This window comes from Molothrus aeneus, chromosome 1, assembly GCF_037042795.1.
Source record: "Molothrus aeneus isolate 106 chromosome 1, BPBGC_Maene_1.0, whole genome shotgun sequence".
In the NCBI taxonomy this organism is placed as follows: Eukaryota; Metazoa; Chordata; class Aves; order Passeriformes; family Icteridae; genus Molothrus; species Molothrus aeneus.
Window position 1 is genome coordinate 149,304,828 of NC_089646.1, and position 20,491 is coordinate 149,325,318.

The 20,491-nt window shown below is 39.1% G+C and overlaps 1 protein-coding gene across 1 annotated transcript in view; it reads right to left on the reverse strand.

Annotated features, from left to right (window-relative positions):
- TRAPPC9 (trafficking protein particle complex subunit 9) overlaps window positions 1-20,491 on the reverse strand; it is a 448,574-nt gene that overhangs the window by 422,271 nt on the left and 5,812 nt on the right. The window contains exons 3-7 of the mRNA XM_066566744.1: window positions 15,070-15,215; window positions 11,258-11,386; window positions 7,404-7,430; window positions 6,109-6,230; window positions 4,306-4,431 (exon numbers count right to left, since the gene is read on the reverse strand). Coding sequence (XP_066422841.1) covers window positions 4,306-4,431; window positions 6,109-6,230; window positions 7,404-7,430; window positions 11,258-11,386; window positions 15,070-15,215 — 550 coding nt within the window. The remainder of the gene's footprint in view (window positions 1-4,305; window positions 4,432-6,108; window positions 6,231-7,403; window positions 7,431-11,257; window positions 11,387-15,069; window positions 15,216-20,491) is intronic.

Genomic DNA, 20,491 nt, shown 5'->3' on the forward strand with positions numbered 1-20,491 from the left:
AACCACATCCAACCTGGCCTTGAACACTCCCAGGGATGGGAGATCCACAGCTCCTCTGGCAAACCTGCGCCAGTGCCTCACCATGAGCAAGTTTTGGAGGGAAGCAGTGAGTTCAAGGGGAGCTTTTCCCAACAAGGTAAAAAAATAATGGTAAAGTAGCAAAATGTCATAGAAAGACACAGATTTCTTCACTGAGTCAAGTATTGGAACAGCCTGCCCAGGGACATGGTGGAGTCACCATCACTGAAGGGCTTTAAAAGATGTATAGCTGTGACACTTGGGGACATGGTTTAGTGCTGGGCTTGCCAGTGCTGAGTTAATGGTTGGTCTTGAGCTCTATTCCAACCTAAACAATTCCATGATACACTTGCACACAAGTGAGGTGGAATTTAGTTAAAGTCCTGTTAGGCTTAAAGCTGAAACCAACTTGATAAGGAACTACCACCATGTGCTCCTTTAACTTATCAGTGTATTGGCCTAAGTCCCAGGTAACTTAATTCTTTTTGCCTCTGGCCTGAATGATAATCTTGCTTTGGAGTCAGCCAGCCATGAAGAGACTGCCACAGAAACTCTGGATGATTCCTGCTCTGTGTCCCAGGAACCAGCAGGCAGAGCAATGCTGACACCTAGTGCACGGAATCTGGCACAATCAAAAGTGATAAAACGTACTTGAAATTACTCTAAAACTGCCAACACGTTTTGCAAAGTGTTTCAAGTGACAAACTTCACCCAAAAATAGCCCTAAAGGACAGAAACAGCAACTCATTCTTCAAAACTGGAAGTATCAATCAGTCTGCTTAACTTCAGGCACTTAAAGGCTTGGACAGGCAAAGGGAAGTTGCTCACCACACTGGCTGGTTTTTACAGAAAGGATTAGGTCTTGTAAGCAGAGCTTCAAAATGTCTTTTAGCCACTCAAATCCTGATATAATTACAAAAAGCAGTCTGTTCTCAAAAGTCACTTCTAATTTTGGACACAGGGATATGAGACACATCAAAGAGGAGTTATCAGAAGGCACCACGACCTTATCTGACAGTTCAAATTTTTGTACTTCAGGATATGAAGAAACACACAGAGTAGCAAAGCATTTTAGAGCGTTTCAGACAAATTTTGAAGCTGAAATTCCTATTTTTTCAGAAATGACAACACAAGACAGTGCTGACACAAAAGTACCACCCATCCCTAAGACCAAGCCCTGTATATCATGAGTTGTGAAAAAAGGTAATTGCACCAGGGTGAAAACTTTCAGAAACCAGTGGAGCTGGAAAAAACAGAAAACACAAAAGGAAAACACAGAAAAAAATTGGAGAAGTTACCATAGTTCCCAAAAGCAATCACTCAGAAAGAACATGAGGTATCATACTGAAGTCACCTATTTGTGTCATTTTTAACAGGTTAGAACAATGAAAAATATGGCAGCAAAGCTGAAAAGGGCACAAGCACATGATCAGGAAATAAAGCAAAAAAACAAAGCTTTAAAAAACCCTATCAAAAGCTATTCCTTAAATACAAATACTGACAATGTTCACTAAATTCTTTAAGATGATAAAAGACAGGGCAATGCTCTTTAGGTAGACAGGAGCACTCACTAATAATTGGAATTACTATGAGAGAGGCAGTAGATTCCCAGAAAGTTTTATTTTCATCATATCTAAGTTTTTACCACTGTTACATAACTTGTTGCTTAATGGTTGTCCCCAGAGTTAATCAAGTATTTTCCTCAGCTGCAGAAAACCTTTTTTTCATCACCACAAAGACAGCAAAATTGCATTTTCCTAAGCACAAACAGTTATGTGTTACCATCCAGGAATTTGAAAGAAGAAAAATCAGAAAAAACCCACCCAGATACTCCAAGTAATTAATTCTGGGAAGATTGCAGCAGGCATTCTGCAGGCCATTGGTGCAGCACCTACAAACATCTTTCCTGACCTCACAAATTTATAAAAGCTTAATGCCTGTAAAGTGACTGCAAAACAGCCACCACCTGAAGCACAGCATTATTTCCACCTGGTTAATTTTTATTTGACTGCTCTACCAGACAAAACTACAACTGCACCTGGAAAGGCTGTAGGTCACTCTTCAGGTAATAGAGTTTTTCCTCAGGCTTGTTTCAAGTCAGGCTTTCAAAGAATGAAGCTTTTTATTTGTTTTTTAATTATTCCTTACTACATTAAAATTTTATAATCTCACTTTCTCTGTAATTATATTTTACAATTTATTCCTCATAACTGGATGCAAAGTTAAGTCTTATTACCCTGCAGCTCATCAGAAAATACCAATTACATGATATTACTAGACTGAGTATGTAATTAAATTTATGGATAGGAACTAGTTTTCCTGTTTATAAGTCTTACACTTTAACCTGTGAGGTGTTTTTTCTGCTGCAGAATATTGGTTGTGCTGATGTTCTATTTACCTACATATGAAAAACACTGTCTGTACTACAGTTTATTCCCTCAGCTATCCCAAGATGACTCCTCCTCATGAGTTAGTCCAAATTATAAATACAACTCTTATTTGTTTCCATGCTTCATACATTAAATCTTAAAAAGCTGTAAATACAATTCCCAGCCACAGCTCTCTTTAAGGAAAACACATTTCCCAGCCCTGGAAAGATTATCCTACAGTTATTTCACACAATGATGCCAACACAAACTCTGCTCCCAGCCCTGCAGAGATCCAGTCTGAACTGCTTTGGGCTGGACTGGCTGCAGGTTCACTGGCAGCTCAGATCAGGGTCTGTTTTTCATGTTGCCAGTCTTTGTGTTTGTGTATTATTAGGCAATAAATATCAACTATTGAAGTGGCAAGTACTTTGCCATTCACTGTGTGTTAGGGGTTAGGATTTCTCCTTTTGCTTCTTTCTCTCATGGAATTTTGTGCCATCTGTTGGTAAGAGACAATAAGGAACAGGACTTAAGGGTGACCAAAAAAAATGGGCAAGGTGGGGAAGGGTACAGCTGGTTCCTCTCTCACCTGGGGGGTTTTCTCTTTGGGAAGGGCAAAAACACCAAGAGATTTTGGCCAGGGGGTGAGGGTACACACACCAGTGAAGAACTGTGATTACTTTTCCCAGGGCTTTGCCTGAAAGCCCCAGATTTTCAGAGTTATTTGGAGGGAAGGGGTTCACATTTTCTATTCCAAGAGAGGTTCCTTCCCTCCTTGTCAGACACCTGCCCTTCAAACCAAGACACTGGGTATAACAGGTCTCCTCTGGTAAGAAGTGAAAGTTGCAATATCAGTGGTGTCAGGGAGAACTGAGTATTCTCTTAATGCACTAATTGCTTCCAGAAAAAGAAACAACAACAATCTTGGAGTTTGCAGGCAACAAGAATAACAGCACCAGCACAAGAGTTTGGGTGAATAACAAAGGGTGCAGAACTGCCAGCAAAAAACCAGGTTAGAGAATTAAAGAGGGCCTCTAGCACTACAAGGATTATGGCAATTAAGGCACTGTCTAACAAGACTGATGATTTTTATGACAGCTTACCAATTAATTATTGTCTCATTAATGCTTTGTTAGAAAATTTATTCCAGAGAAAGGATTCTTAGCAAATGAAAGGAAGTGTTCTACCTTCCTCATAAATCTGCTGTCCCTGTCTGGGCCTAATAAGGTCAATGGTGTGAATTCAAAATGCTCATCTTACCAAGATGTAATGAGCAAAAACCAAAAACCATTAAGAAACCTAACAGCTTTTTATTAATCCTTTCAACCACAGCAATCACTCTGTGAGCAGTGACACCAAGCTTAAGACACTGCTCAAGTGTTAATGTTGTTTTTGTGGTGATACTGAGCACTTTCCACACAGCTCCAAACACTGATTTCCCTCCTGAATTCCTTTCTGATTTGGCTTAATTAAGACTTTGCACTACACAGCAAAAATTCAGTTGATTAAGAACACTAATCAGACCCTTCAGCTCACTCTGCAACAGGCCATTCCTGATTTGCTCAGTTCCATTGAATGAGATGCAATCAAGAAAATTTTTAAAATCCACTGCAGAGCCATCCCAGGCAGCTGTTTTTCCCTAGTACAGCATCACAAGAGAACAACAATGGGATTTTTTTTTACCTTCACAAGGGAGAAGAAGCAACAGAGTTTAATCTCAAACTAAGTCCTCATGTTTTTAGATGAACTCTCAATACCTTGTAACCCAGACTCACAGATGTGAAAATCCTCAGAAGTCAAGCTCTCGTCAGAAGGAATGCAGTGGTACAGAAAATAAACTGGAGTCTCCTGAATCTAAGTAATTTTCAGTATATTCTGTCAAATGACAAGAGAAAGAAACCTGGACTTTCCAACTGACCTGCCGAAGGTTGATATAAACTGCGTTCTGCAGAAACTCAGAGGCTTCCATGCTCCTCTTCTGCATTGCCAGGACTCTCACAGCCTTCACACAAGCTTCCAGTTCAATCACCCCAGCATTCTTGTACTTGGAGAGGGAGAAAATTAAAATAATATTGAAATATTGCACCTGTTAGATTTTATGAGCATTTCTGCTCAGCACATAAATCAGCTGTCACATCCTCCAAACCCAGCAATTCCTTCATGCTAATGACTACACTGTTAAATCATCAACATATGCCCAAGTGAAAGTTAAGGTGTCATCTAAAATATTATTGTGCAAGACAGCTGCTTTCACCCTCTTCACTCACTGCTCTCATTTTGAGAGTTCAGGTGAGGAGAAAAGCTGGGAATATTGGAACCACTTGGGAAAACCTCATATAAATGGTTGGTTGTGGTGCTGTGTCTGCAAATAAATTCTACCTTTACAATGCAAATATTTTTATTGCTGCATCCATTTTCTCTTTAGTTAAAACAATATTCCTGATGAGAGAATTAGAAATCCATCTGACTGTTCCAATATTTGTTTACAAAACATTTGCTGTAAATGACTGTTTAGTGATTTAGCTTGCTTAAGGAAGCTAAGGAGACAATGCAGATGTGCATTGAATTGTTTGTGCTCAGATAACAAACAGGCAATTTTCTAGCCAGACAATCTGGCCTGGTAATTTCCTCAAAAAACACTGATAGTAGGTATTTGATTTGGCCCACCTTCTGCTGAAGTTAAGCTCTCTTCAGGTATTTGTATTTGAAAACCAATGGGGGAAAGAAATCTCGATAAAAAAATGCAAGAGTTACACCAGCAAAGCTGTCACATATTCCTCTCTCATGCATTTATATTAGCAAAAGCAAATCAGTGGAGATTGAATCTATTTTAGAAGGTGCTACAGAAATTTTTTCAGTTGAGTGAGAACATAAGAAGTCTGCAGAAAGTGCTGCTTCCTCAGCATTAGAGCAAGGAGTTACTCTGTAGGTCTGGAACAGACAGAAGGTAACTGTGCTTGTCTTGAAGGGTTATAAATCAGTCCTGACACAAATCTCTTTGTTATTTCAAGTGAAGCTGCAGTGAAGCACAGTTATTACTTGCTGAGAGCACAGTGCATATTATAAATAATCAAAATATAAATATCCTGCCTTAAGCCCAACTAAGTCCAATAATTTTACACTCCTAGAGACATCACACCCTTTCAAGATGAGCAATGTACCCTTAAGGTAACATTAAAAAGCTGAATGCATCCTTGACAGTTATTGTTTTACTGATGGATTCTAATTTATCTGACACTGTGCCCAGAATCATCACCTTTCATTGCTCCTGATCATAAATTAACTCATGCACACAATTGAAATTGTTTCACTTGGAGAGTCTCCCTTTAACATGGACATGAAAATGCCTGTAGTAAATATTTATAAGCTTAGTCTAAAGATACATTATCAAACAAGAGAAACACCTGAAATTAAAAAGTGATTAAATAACTCCACTGCAATACAATCAAACTTATCTTTAGTGTTGATGTAGACACTGAGCCACTATTTTCACAGCAAAAAACAATTCTTTTCCTTTTCTTATTATGACTGCAGACATTAAGTTCCTTTTCCATCTCAGGCTCTGAGCATTTGCACAAAAACCTAAAAAGTGCTCCAGCAGAGCTGGAAGCTGTTTTACAAACCTCACTGCCATGCTTTAAAAGATCCCCCAAAACCAAAGCCTCAGCAGTTCATGGCTGAAAAGAACTTAAAGTGTTCCTTTATAAATAACCAGGATTACCTTGCCATAGTAAGAAATGGCTTCTTTGTATTTTTCTATGATGTCTTCAGGACTCAGGCAGTTCTTGGCACGTCCTATCTCAGCGCTGGTATCTGCATTGATGCCGTTGGAAGTCAGAGCACCTGGAACAGAACAGGGTCAGAAATGAGCACAGGGACTCTTGGCAAATGCTAAATATCTAAAAAGCAAGCTAGGGTATGCTGTAGGTTTGACACAGAATACACAAGGTACACTTGCCCTACCTAGAAAGAAAGGAAATAATCTTTCACTTAGTAAAAAAATATACATTCATGATTTTTAGCCCTTATCTGAATGTTTAGACTTTGAGTAAAATACAGATTGCTAAACTTATATCATGGCCACATCTGAATAGCCAGTTTTAATCTTTGAACTATTCCTCCTTCTACTTTAAAACTGTGTTTCTAAAGCACACCTTAGGAAAAAAAAAGGCTCAGACAAAACAGTAAGAAAATGGTTTTCTTATATAAGAAAGAAGGCAAGAGACAGAAGGGTCTATATAAGGGATAAGAATTTGAAATAGATGCCAAGGAAATCTGGAGTATTAGAAAGAACATGAAAATTTTATTTTTAGAATTTTATTTTATTAGAGTTAACATCATAAAAGTGGAAACATATCAAAGGCTTGGCAAGGCTCAATACCTTCTTACATATTACTTAATCTGCAGCATTATACTGTAATTTATTTAGGATTATACACTAATTGGCTTCTCCAAGAGGTTTCTCTGCAAAAATGGCAAAAAAAATCTCTGTATTTCAGAGCTGGCCCTAACTGTCAACAGACAGTTAAAAACTACTGTGAAAGGTATTTCTGAATTTTTCTCAGGGAGCAGAAAGAATGTTTCTTTACACATTTAAATGCTAAGGGAACTTTTTAATATGCTCATTAACCTTAATGAATCAGACCAAGCACATCTGGAGACTAAGATTATTTTTATGGAAGTGCAAGATGTTTGTTCATGATGACTGAGGGAGCACCATGACACTACAGAACCACAGGACCATTCATGTTGGTCACTTCAAAAATATTTCAAAATCCTCACTACTCACGGAAAGAAATCCTATTGATTAGAATTTATTGAGACACAATCACAGAACTACAGCATTTATTTTGTGCCAGTTACCCTTCAGTCTCTATAATTTCTCAAGATTTATAGCCAAAAACTGAAGCATCAGGGATCATTACTAGTTTTGGCAAGTGGCAATAACTATACAATTGCAAAACACATCAAGTAATACAAGAAAATACTTTGGAAACATGCAGAAAAATAATGTACCTGGATCAATGAGAACTTCTTGTGCCCCTAAAAGGAGGAACAAAAATGATTTTTTTCAGCCTTAAATAGAGCCAGCAAAGTAAGTTCTTATAATCTTTTATAACATCAGGCTTGAACAAAATCATCAGATTCATCAGGGTTATCACTGCTGTTGTGAAGGACTACCAATTATAATTCAAGTAGTCCCCATATGTTAAATCTCATTTTGTTAATAAATAAATGTAAAAGTCTATAAATTTGCAATAAGTTCTAAGACACACTAAGAAGAATTTCAGAATTTGCAGTATATAATTTAAATCCATCTATTTTTTCCTTTATCTTTATTGTTTTGGTCAGCAAGTTTCCATTACAGTCCACTTAGTATTCATGCCAGGACCTACAATACTTCTATCTCTTTGTGGGAGCTCATTTAATCTGCACAATACTCTAGAATAAAATTTCCAAGTAATTTTATCCCTTTTAATTATCATTCACTTCTCTCCATCTAATTTTCTGAATAATTGAGTCATGTCAAGCCAAAAAGCCAGACTGTCCATGTAAGAGCTGCCAAGAGTACTGCAGAGTTGGATTACCAGTATGGAACACCTCGCCCTAAACTTTGGTTAAACATGACAAGAAAATTATTCATCTCAAGGGTTAAGCAGTCAAAAACAATTATTTTATCAGCAAGACAGACCCTCCCTTCAGTTGACTTGCTCAGATTCCAGACAAGTGAAGCAGAGATTTAGATCTAGATTCAAATATACACCAACACTTCACTCAGGGGTCATAATTCTGCCTGGGGAAAAAGCAACAAATTCAAGATCTTAGACCTCTCAACAAATAAAATCCAGTGGAGAAATCCAGACCAGCCAGTGACCTAAGCATAAAGCAATCCAGACTCATCTTGTTTGACATACAAATCCCACAACTGTTACATCACATCCAGATTTCCTGGCCTGGAGGAACTGAGCAACTCAGAATCTTCCTTTACACTGAAGGCTGCAGAGACACATCCAGGAATTCCAGGGGACACAGCCTAAATCTGTCCCCATACAAACAAAAGGGTTTAGATACCTGAGAAGTCAAAGCACCCTTCTCACAGAATGGTTTGGAAAGGGACCTTAAAGACCATCAAGTTCCAACCCCCTGTCCATGGGCAGGGGCACCTTCACCAGAGCAGAGGCTCAAAAACCCAACCTGACCCTGAGCACTTCCAGGGATGGGCAGCCACAGCACAGAGCAGAAGCTCAGTTGTAATTTGGAACTTTCTTTCCAAAGTTGTTTCTACATAAAGCAGATACCCCATCTGCTGAGCAGGTCCTATGCTGCAGCCTAAAACTGCCAAAGGACGGAAATCACAAGGGATTCCAGAGGAAGATGTTTCTATTGGCTGGATATGGGCAGGAAACTTCATCCTTTGAAGGCTGAAGTACAAGAGGTGCAATTCCAGGTACAAGAGGAAGCACTAAATGTAACTCTCACATCTACACACCTCAAAATCAGGCACAAGTTTCAGTTCCAAGTGTGGCATTTCTTTGTGCAGAATTTGGAATCCCTTTTTTTCTGGCTTTATCCCACAGAAAGATACAGTGGAATTTGTTCCCCAGATTGAGCACTGTCCTCACAAAATCAATTACAGTGAAAGAGACTATAACCAAAGGTGCAGTTTGAAAGGATTTAAAATGAAAGGCACTGCAGACTCAGGAATAGGCAATAAAAAGAAACTTTCAGAAAACTTTGTAGGAAAATGACATCACAGCAACAGCTGTTTGGCCAGAGGGAGCTCAGCAGTTCACACCAAACACAGAGATCATAACTAGACTTAGGGAACAGTATCTAAAGGGCCACGAAGTAATATTTTTGTCTGCAAAGGATGACAAAAAAAAAAACTGTAATCAATTTCTCTTCACAGAAAAGTCCTTTGAAAAATCTTTTCATATGAAACAAAAAAATTTTTAAAATACAACTACAGTAACAAGTTTGCAAACTGGACTTTGAAATACAAGACAACTTAAATAGAAACCAGCAATAATACACCCAAAATTAATTCAATTATTCTGATAGCTGTGACTTATTTGTTACCTTCTTTAGTAACCAGGAGTACCCATGACAAACAAACAGATTGCAGCATTCCTGATAAATATCCATTGAAAAGGTCACTAACCAGGTGAAATTGTAACAGCCAATGTAAAATGCATTCATAGGTCATGGGACCAAATGCACAGATTTTAATGACTAGGTATTGTATAAAAATTAGTATTCTGTCCTGAAATAAGGTAATTTTACTATCACAATTATCTGATTTCAATACACACAGTTCATAATAAAGGTAATACAAAGCAAGTGTTTACTAGATTGTGACTTATAAAAGAATAAAGATGGGTGGATCTGAAAGATTCCTTCTTTTCGATGAAGGAATTAATTCTGACCACAGTGCACAAAAGAGAACTTAAAACCAGCACTGAAACCCAGCTATGTTTCAGTCCTGAGTGAATGCTTACAAAGCAGCAGCTGTGCTGGGTTAGCCCACAGGCCTGTGGAGCTCCCATTAATCAATGGATTTCCATTTTCCTACCCCAGCCCAGCCTCTCCTGAAGGCCACGGAGCCTTTCAGGAGCTGTAACACCATGTGACAAGTGTCAGGTTATGTGACAGGCCCATCTGCACAACCACAGAGGAGTGGAGAGGATCAGTGACCATGAGCTGAACCCCAATAACCAAATCAGAGCCACCAGAGCCGGGGGGGGCGGTGAAGCCCAGCTCAGTTACCCCAGCAAGTCTCTGGATCCCCTTACAGACAGACTGGGGGGTCACTCCTACAGGGATATGGGGCTCACTGGAGGGAAAGAACATCCTGGGATTCCTTCTGGCGTGTAGGGGACAAGCCAAAGACAAAGAGAAGGAGGGACTGAGGCAGTTTAGGGACCAAGCATGGGAAAGCAGAGGGGAGGGCATGTGTGTGTGCTGGTCTAAGCACCAACAGCTGCAATGGGCTCTGGCTCTCAGCCTTGTGGGTTGAGGTGCCAGCAGCTGGTGCAGAGCAGTGCCAGCTCCTGGACAGACTGAGGCTGTGTCTGTGTTCCCTCTGTGTTCTCCAGGCCTGCTGGGAATTCCTGCTCAGCCTCCTGTCTGCCTGGACCTGGGGCCATGGAGCTGCAGCAGCCTTGCCTCTCACACACAGCACCAGATCTGGCACCTCTGAATGCTAAGGAGTTCCACATCATACCTGGGGGCTGGATAAAGAGTAACTCCTTTCATCTGCTTCTCCATCTGCTAAGCTCTGTTTGATGTCCTCCAGTTCTTCTCTGGAAACAAACACTGAGCCTGTGATCCCTACCCATCCTTTTCAACAATGTTCACTGTATTACAGATTGCTCTCATATTTCTCCTCAGCCATCTCCTTTGCAGTCCAAGAGTTTAGAAAAAGTATACTAAATCTTAAAAATTATGTTGGTTTATCGGCATTTCGTTTTAAAAAATCTATTTGTTAGTCATTGACTTTAGAGTAGCAAAAGAACCCTGAATAAAATGTACCCAACTTAATTCTTTTTAATACAAACAGCCCTGCCAGATCCTATTTTATGAAAACTGTCTGCATCTCCTCCAGCAAAATTCAAACACACACAGACACTACTAACAATCAGGTGAAGAAATCAAAAGCTTTGCGATTCTATGCAAAGCATATGTGTTGACATTAACACCAAAACAGAAAAGTAATTGCAAAAATCTGGAAATGAAAAAAAAACAAATTCTTCCCCAAACCTCCCTCCTCTGATTAATGTTGTCATCTGTATAATTTTACACAGTCAGGATGTAGGGAGAAGTTTTCAGATGTGGTGGCAGAGAGAATAAAACAGAAATGCCATCCTTACCTGGCCTGTGCCTGTTCCCTGCCTCAGCAGAAAGAGAACCTCCTTGGGCCCTGCGAGACCCAACTTTACCCCCAGTGCCACCTGGGTAGTGATAGATGACAGATGCTGAGCACAGCCCCTCCAGGGCAGCTGCAGAGAAAAGGACAAAAAGCCAGCAGGTTAGCAGAGACATTTGCAGGAATGAAGTACCCTGTGGTGAAGTCCATTTACACAAACAAAATGTGCCTCAAATTAGAGATCTAATGACAAAGCCCATGGAAAATTCTGATATTCAATGTGCTTTTCACATCTGTGTTCACCCTCAGAGCCCACACTGCCCCAACCCACTGACAGAATCTGCAGGAGTAAGAACTTGTCACAGTAGAGGAAGCTCACATGAGAAGCACTTAATCCAAGTGGATGCAATTCCACAAAAGCAGGTAAGAAGCCAAGAGAGCTGACCAAGGTAAAGGCACTCTCTGATCACCTCCAACAGGTTCATGCTCATTGGGGGAGGTTTCTAGTGGCTGGGAAAAGGGAAATGTCATCTTCTTTGAGAAGGAAGTACCAGCACAGATAGGTCAATATCAGCTCCCTGGAGAGGCTACAGAGAAATCCTGCTGGAAGCACATAAAGTGAAAGAAGGTGTCTGTGAACAGCTCACATCGATTTATTGAGGAGAAATCAGCCTTTGGTAGCCTCACTGCCCCCTCTGAGGAGATGCTAAGCTCAGTGGACAAAGGAACAGCAGTGGATGTTGTGTATTTTGGCTAAAATCTTTGGACATGGTCTCCCACAGAATGCTTGAAGCCAAATCAGGAAGATTGAGAAGGCTGGCCTGGAAAGCAGGTGGAAAATCAGCTGAAGGTTGGTGCTCCTGCTGCCTTTAAAACATCCAGTAGGGAAGAGATGGAGGCAGGAGCTTCTCAGAGGTGCAGGGACCAGATGAGAGTCAACACAAGTGGACACAAGAAATTCTGCTTTAAGGTAAGACCAATTTATGTTTTGTAGTTGTTTTTTTCCAAAGTATAATCAGCAAAATGTTAGAACAGGTTGCTCAAAGACTGTATAACTTCCATAATTAAATATACCTAAAATTCAATTGGACAGGTCCCTGAACAACCTGATGTAACTGGACATAAGAAAAGCAGATCAGACTTATTTGGATTGGACTTATTTGGATCAGACTATTTGGATTGGAAGAGTCCTCTGGAGGTCTCTAAGTAGAATTTGAGGAATCTTGAGCCATTTAAGTTTTTGGAATTGCAGAAGGAAAGAAATGGAGGTCAAAAGGTGTTAAGGTTTTCATGGTATGTAATCTACAGGGCCATTAGGAAGATAAATGGTTTCCACGTGGAATGGGAAAACTTAAAGCAGAACTGGAGACAGTGATTGTCCTGGAAGGGTATGAAACTGAGAAGCAGAAATTGTGCTCAAGGATCATTTGTATGGCCAATAAATAACAAAAAGCAGGCATGGAAAAAAAAAGGAAAGGATGGAGGAAAGGCAGGGGAAAAAAAGCAAATCCTGGCACCTAATATGAAAGGAAATGATGCCAGTGGAAGTTTAACACTTGCAGCTTTAGGAGATGGAAAGGCAAAAGTCTTTTCCTAACAGTCCACAGTAGACACCCATAGGAAACATTTTTAAAACACCTACACAACCCAGTAAAGAAAAATCAAATACTTTCCAAGGAATTACGAAAAAATCAGACACAACTTTTTTTAAGTACATGCTTTACTACAGTAACACAATTTATCCTGTTTAGGTTTTCCTAAACGCATTCCTTTTTCACATCTTATTGACCAATTTTTGTTTCAACTTCATCCTTCTTTGTGAAAAATGCGTATTTTATGATTGGCTTTTCGAAAGTATTAAAATTAATATTGTATGTGTTCTGTTAGAAAGTTATGCTGTATTAAGTTTCTTAAGTAGTGTGTTAAATATAGTTTAGGTTATAACATAATGTTAAAATAGAAACTATGCTATGTAGGATACTTTTTTCCTAAAGAAAGGACTCGCAGTGAGACAGCAGCCACAGGACACCTAAATCTCTCAGAGAAAGAGAATTTATTGCCCCATTATCAGAAGAAATGAACTTCTTCCTGCCTTGCTCAGCCATGACAACGCTGTCAGGATTAAGAGGAAGAAGTTGACACTGACCAGACAGAATCCTGTGTTTGAATGGAATTCATGCATCATGTATGAGGTGTATGAGTATGCAACAAGTTATTGTTTTTAAGGGTTAATCCTCTGGTAACGTGTGTCCTTTTTCGGGCTTATGCTGCCCAGAAAAATGTACCCATAACTCTTTGTTTCTATTGTCTCATATTGTCCTAATCCAAATTGTCCAAATTATTATTACTCTAATTATACTGCTATTTTTATAACCATTTTATTATTATTAAACTTTTAAAATCTTAAAAACAAGTGATTGTTGGAGTTCAAGACATCCCTCTGGGTGTCCTGGACTGTCAGAACCCCTGCCAGGGGGCTCAGAGCCCAAGATACCTGTGACTTTCATTATGACCCATAGAAAAAGTTACCAATCTTATGTGAAGACAAAGTTACCAACCTTATATGAAGACAAGATACAAAAGCTTAAGTAGAATGACAGTGAATTTATCACAAGGTGAAAAATAGATTTTTTAGTGTTTTTAGAATGGGGGTTCAGGAGACAAAGTAGAAGAGTCTAAGCGTGTCCAGTCCTTCTTCTTCTTGGCCTCCATCTTCTGCTGTGATGTTGGCACTTTTAATTAGTTTAGAGTAGAAGCTCACTTTCTAACATAGGTGATAGGTATTAAGAAGTTATGGTAAACACTGTACACGTAGTTTTTAGTATAAAAAGAGAACACCGCCTCTGAGGCAGGCAGTGTGGCTCAACCCGACCTGCTAGACAGACCTCAGCGAGTCAGAGAAAGAATTTTATAGATAAAAAACAATAAACAACCTTGAGAACAAGAATAGAAGAGTTCTGACTCCTTCTTCAACTGCTGGGCTGGGAAAAGACTTTCTAATGCATCTCAAGGTCACTCTGATCAGCAGAGATTCCAAAAAGTGATCGGCATTTTTCACATTACTCACACCTGATATCCAGATTTTGGTGACTAAAATCATTACTGCTTTTCACAACATCTCAGGAAATTACAAAGGATAGTTTGATTTACTTGGTGTGAAAAATGTCAATCACTTGTTTTTAAGATTTTAAAAGTTTAATAGTAATAAAATGGTTATAAAAATAGCATTATAATTAGAGTAATAATAATTTGGACAATTTGGATTAGGACAATATGAGACAATAGAAACAAAGAGTTATGGAAGTCCAGGTACCTTTTTCTGGCCAGCACAAGCCCAAAAAAGGACACACGTTAACAGAGGATTAACCCTTAAAAACAACAGCCTGTTGCATATTCATACATGATGCATAAATTCCATTCAAACACAGGATTCTGTCTGGTCAGTGTCAACTTCTTCCTCTTAATCCTGACAGCGTCATCCTAATTGAGCGAGGTGGGAAGTTTGTTTCTTCTGATAATGGAGCAATAAATTCTCTTTCTCTGAAAGATTCAGGTGTCCTGTGGCTGCTGCTGGGTGCAAGTCCTTTCTTTAGAAAAAAAGTATCTCATGTAGCATAGTTTCTAGTTTAACATTATGTTATAACCTAAACTATATCTTGAACACACTACTTAAGAAACTTAATACAGCCTAACTTTCTAACAGAACACATACAATATTCATTTTAATCTTTGCGAAAAGCCAATCATAAAATCCATATTTACATCAAATACCCATTTTTCACACTTGGGATTACAAGTGCCACCACCCAGTCGTACCTCCAAGCCAGAGGAAGTCGTTGACAGAGCGCAGCAGCTCCACTGCCATGTGGTAGTGCACCAGGGAATCCTGCAGCATCCCAGCCTGCAGGCACAGGTCCCCCACGTGCTTCCGCATGCGGCCCTGGCAGCGCTTCTTGTAGTGTCTGCAAAAGAGAGGTGCACTTCAGGAATGCTGCTCTGGGATAACAAACACCTCAAGGCAGTTTTCTTCCCTCCTTCATAGCACATCAACATGGATTTACTCTCTGCTCCTAAGCAAATATGAAACCTAACTAATGTAATGTGCAAAAGGAGCAACAATGTGAGGATATATTGGAAAAAGCAATGTATCACATGTTTTGGCAACACGGCTAGAGTCACATGCTCTGAAAACCTGCAAAGCAAGGCTCCTGCAGACTACAGTGAGTGTTTGGCTGCCTGTCCATAGCTGATATGCTGCTTTTTTGCTCTTCCAGTACACCCAAAAGCTCATTGTTAAGCCAGGGTGGTCTCTTGTTCTGCCTTTTTCCTTTCCCTCAGCAGGGGATGGATTGTTCCTGTGCTTCCAGGAAGCTGTTCTTGAATAAATCCCACAACTCCATGGATGCTTCCCATGGAATCCCTCACATTTTGGCTCTGAGCATATTAAAGGTGACCTTTCCAAAATCCTGCTCTGGGCCTCTGTCTCCTCTGCTGGGACCCTCTCCACACACAGCCCAAAGGTATCGGGGGCCAGAACCCCCTCAGACCCCCCCAGACCTCACTCACAAACCTCCCCCTGCTCCCAGCCCCTTCTTTTAAAGGGATGATGAGTGAAAAAGCACCATCACTTCAGGCAACAGCTGACAGGGTTTCTCCTCCTACTCTTTTTACATGTTAAAATAAACGGTGATGTTCTTCCCAAGTGAACAGACAAAGCCTACTGAATATATTCAACAGACACCTTGGTACAGCTGAAAAGGCAACTTGGCCATAAACCTGTGTGACAAAGGCACTAATCCTACTGTTTTGTTTGGTTTTTTAGTATGTTTCAGCTAAAGAAAAGTTTAAAAAGTAGCAGATGCAAAGCAAGACATGCTGGACTTGGAAAACACCTCATGGTTTTTAAGAGACAGTTCAGAACAATTCTGCTCTCCCAAATCCATGAACAATCCTCCTTTTCTCCTTCCTGCAAAAGCATTCCCTAGCAAGAATGTCCTTGCACTATAATTATAAGCTTGTTTTATGAGGAAGAAAATCAATAAAATATCTTAGTTCACATTTAAATTATCTATGTTATTTTCAATAGTATATCCTGTTGTTCTAACCGTGTCTTCTAAGTACATCCAGAGAGGTATGCAAGTTTACAAATATCACACTGAGGAAAAATAAACTCTTATTTCTTTGGATAGTTTCAACTAAAATAAAGGTCTATCAAAAATGAAAATTTAATTAGAAGAATTGATGCCGATGTCATTATTTATTGTATACCTGAAATCCAAAGAATCTGGTAAAAATACAAAGAACCATCTTGGATTGACATAGTTGTAAACTTTGAGCTTTTAGGAGATGTAGTGATACTTTTTCCATTTAATTAATTTAATTTAAATTAAGTTGAACAGGTTGCCCAGAGAAGCTGTGGATGCTCCATCCCTGAAGTGGTCCAGGCCAGGTTGGATGGGGCTTGGAGCAACCTGGAATAATGGAAGGTCCCTGCCCATGGCAGAGGGGCTGGAAGGAGATGATCTTTAAGGTTTGTTCCCGCCCAAACCAGCCTGTGATTTTTTTAAAAGTTACCAAGACTATTTGAACTTAGCAACTTTAAACAAAAAAGAAACCCAAAAAAACCCTAAGGTTACACCCCCACTCCAGATGCTGAACTCTTATTCCCTGGAGTGAGACCAGAATATAAGAGGAATGCCACTGTTATGGAATGAAACCAGGTTTGAGGCAGAGGGGTTTTTTTCAAGTGAGGAACTGAAATGTCACTGAAACAATCCCCATAAGGCATCTGAACAAACTGTCCTCATGAGGTCTGTAATGTAGAAATGACAAAAGGAGAAGAGGCACAGAACATATGAAATGTAAGGGTAGGAATAAGGACATTCATTTATTTCCTTTAGATTTGAAGGCAGAAAGGCCAGGAGGAATGGCAAGAATCCAAACAATTCCATGTCACTGGTTTATTTGCCTTCAAGGCTATCAGTTTGGCTTGGGCAGTTTACACCACAGAGAAGCATCTTTTCAGCCACCAAATAATGTCTCATTCCTTGCAGTTGGTTTGGGAAAAGGAGATGAAGAGAAAGTAACTGATTTACTGATTTATATGGACAGGGGACAGAAATTGAAAAAGAGAAGATATATAGAAGTACAGAAAATAGCCTTAATAAAAACTGAAGAGAGAAGCTATCAGAACCAGTGTTATTGTCTACAAAAAAAGAAAAAGGAAATAATAAAAGGAGACAAGCAATAGGTCTCCTATTGCTTCTCTCCATCTAAAAAGTTACAAATAATTCCCATATAAATGTTTGCACTTTTCTGATCTAGCACACCATATTCACAATTGATGTGAAGGTGTTGCCATTAAATGAAGCTCAATACAATTGTTGTTCTTCATCTTTCAGATGTGTCAGGAATTGAAATATTTGTCTTTTATTTTTCAACAAGTATGTATTTTATGGATCTTTTAAGAACAAAAATGTAAGAAAATTCCATGTGAAAACTAAAGCTGCTTTGTATGAAATATGGAAGGGCACCAAATCTTACCAAGATTTCAGTCTGAGCTTTGAGTTATAGAAAAATAACTCCAAACTCAAAAAGTTCCGTCGTTATCTGGAGTCAGCATTGCACAGGAGAGTTTAAATTGTTTATAAATCAGATTTTCCTACTCTCTGCACTCCAGAATGAAAATAGCATTGTAAATGTTAAATTGCTTTGACTTTTTTTTGGTTTTTTTACATAAGTAGTGGAATTGGAGAATCACTGTTTCCTTACCCAGCTATAATTCCTCTCAAAGATGCCACTGCTTCCAACTCCATCTCTATGCTTTCAAGCAATCTTTATGTTTATGAACAAATTAAAGTTCTTATTCTCTCAAAACTGTACTTTATAAGCTTTCTTCCAGATTTTCCAGCTAGCAGATGATTAAATTCATAAATATGAGTCATACAGCAAAGGAAAAGAGATGATGCCTGACTCCTAAATCAGGACCTGATACCAGAATAGTCTCAATCACACAGCCTCACCATCAGCTCTTCCTAAACTAATTCTGCTGCTGATTTATGCCCAGTCAATATATCTGAAGTTTGAAGGCATTTATTCACCCAGACATCAATAAATATTGCTCATAAAACCACTGTTCTTTGAAAAACTCTCCTTTATTTATAGAAAACCAGATAATTTATTCCTGGTGATGAAGACATTTACTATTAATTATTCAAAAACCAAATTCACTCCACCTATTTTTAGGCTCTTCAAGGTATTGCCAAGACAGGATAAATCTCCTACAGTCCCTGCAAGTCACTGCCATCCTCTTGGAAAATATTTTCTCACTAATTATAGAGTAAGTTTGTACCAAACAAATGTATAAACTGTCTTAATTAGGCAGTCACAATTAAGTACAGTGAATTCAATTACTTCAAGTATGTCCAAAAAGACAAAAGGCAAAGATTTCATGGAAACGAAACCCACTCTCCACAGACAGCAGAACTTAATTCACTTCAGATTTGGGAAGCCTCTTTTTAAAAAAATCCAGTCTCTACAACATGAGGCCCTTAAAATCATGTCCAAGGGACTCATTGTTTCTTCTGTGCATCCTGGGGTGCAAATTTAATGGGAAAAATGCCCTATTGCATGTATATTCATTATATATATATATATAATATATGTCTCAGCATAAAGTGATTGCTCATTTTAATACTGAGCTAGTTTTGCTTCACAGCTTTAGCTGAAGAACCTGAAAGTGAGAAGCTTACAGATATCATCTCTCATAATTATTTTTTATTAAAACCCTGTTAAAATATTTCAGCTCTCTCCTGCTTAATCCTAACCTATTTAGGGACAAGAAGCCCACATAAATGAACAATTACTTCCTCTAGGATAAGAGGACAACCTTTCTCTGGGCCAGTTCCTTGCAGCACCTTACTGCCAAGAGCTGCTCCTATTAATTTTTCCTCTAGAAAATCATTTACAACACGAAATTTCAAAGAAGCACCCCATGTGTCCCCCTACAAACCCTCTCCTGAGTGTGATGCACTCAGAAACATCCCCAGGGAAGGAAGGCAGTGCCACCTCCTGCAGGGCCACCCACGGAATGCTCCTTGGTGTCACTCACCCAAACTCCTCTTCTGAAGGTCCTCACCACACAGAAAAATCCCATTGACTACAAAATTACTTTAAAATCTTATTTTCTAAAATTAGTTGGGTTGAAGCTCTACCAAACACACTCTTATATTCAGAGGAATCACCACAATCATGACCAGTGACCACTGCTACCACTTCAAAGTGGAGGACAATAAGTCTGTTCCAGGAACTATGAAGAACTACTTAATTTTCATTTCTGCTTTCTTTGCTCTATAGGATATGTGCTTTATTCTTTCATCTCCAGCTCTTTTCTAGGATCCCAGGATAATTTTATGGAAAATTTAGTGCAACAGTGTTATATTTGAAGACAGAATTTATTTTCACTACAAACCATCCAGAAACAAGTTTGACGGAATTTCTGGATCCTCAAAATTTGGCTAAATTTACAAACAAGAAACATGCAAAATCAATTCTCAAAAGTGTATTCATGCAAAATGCTCCAACAAAAATTTCCATCAAGTTCTACTAATTCCAGTTAGCATGCAGAGCTAAAGATGTCACCAATCATAACATTATCCAGACTTCAAGAGACACAGCTACGGCATTGGATCAACTGCCAGAACTTTTGAATTCGGAAATCAAACACAGGCAGCAACAGCTTCATGGCTTTGGAGTTTAAAAAATAAAGCAAATTCCAGAGGCCAGCAGCCACCTAAGCAGACTATGTGTGTCCTACAAAAAAACTCAGCATTGCTACCAAATATAATTGCCAAATGCACCAAAAGGGGGCAGCTGCAGTGGTGAGGCTCCAGGCAGCAATTATTTTTGTGTGTACTGAAAAAATAAAGATAAAAAGCAACACTAAAATATGCAATGAAGGCGAAGTGAAGAGGCAGGACATGGGAAAAAAGCTAACTATTTTCAAAGATACACAATCACATCCTACCTTTTTAGACCCAACAACAAACTCACAGGGCAGTATGAGAGAAGAAGGGGGGGAAAAAAAACAGAAAGGAACAAAACAGAAATTAGAAAGACAGAGAACAGAAAGAAAATTAACAGCCACATACACATACTGAGATCATCAACTTTGATAAATCAGTGCACAAATCCCAGCTATGACACTTCTGTAAACAGGCGCCTACATCCTCATCCCTTC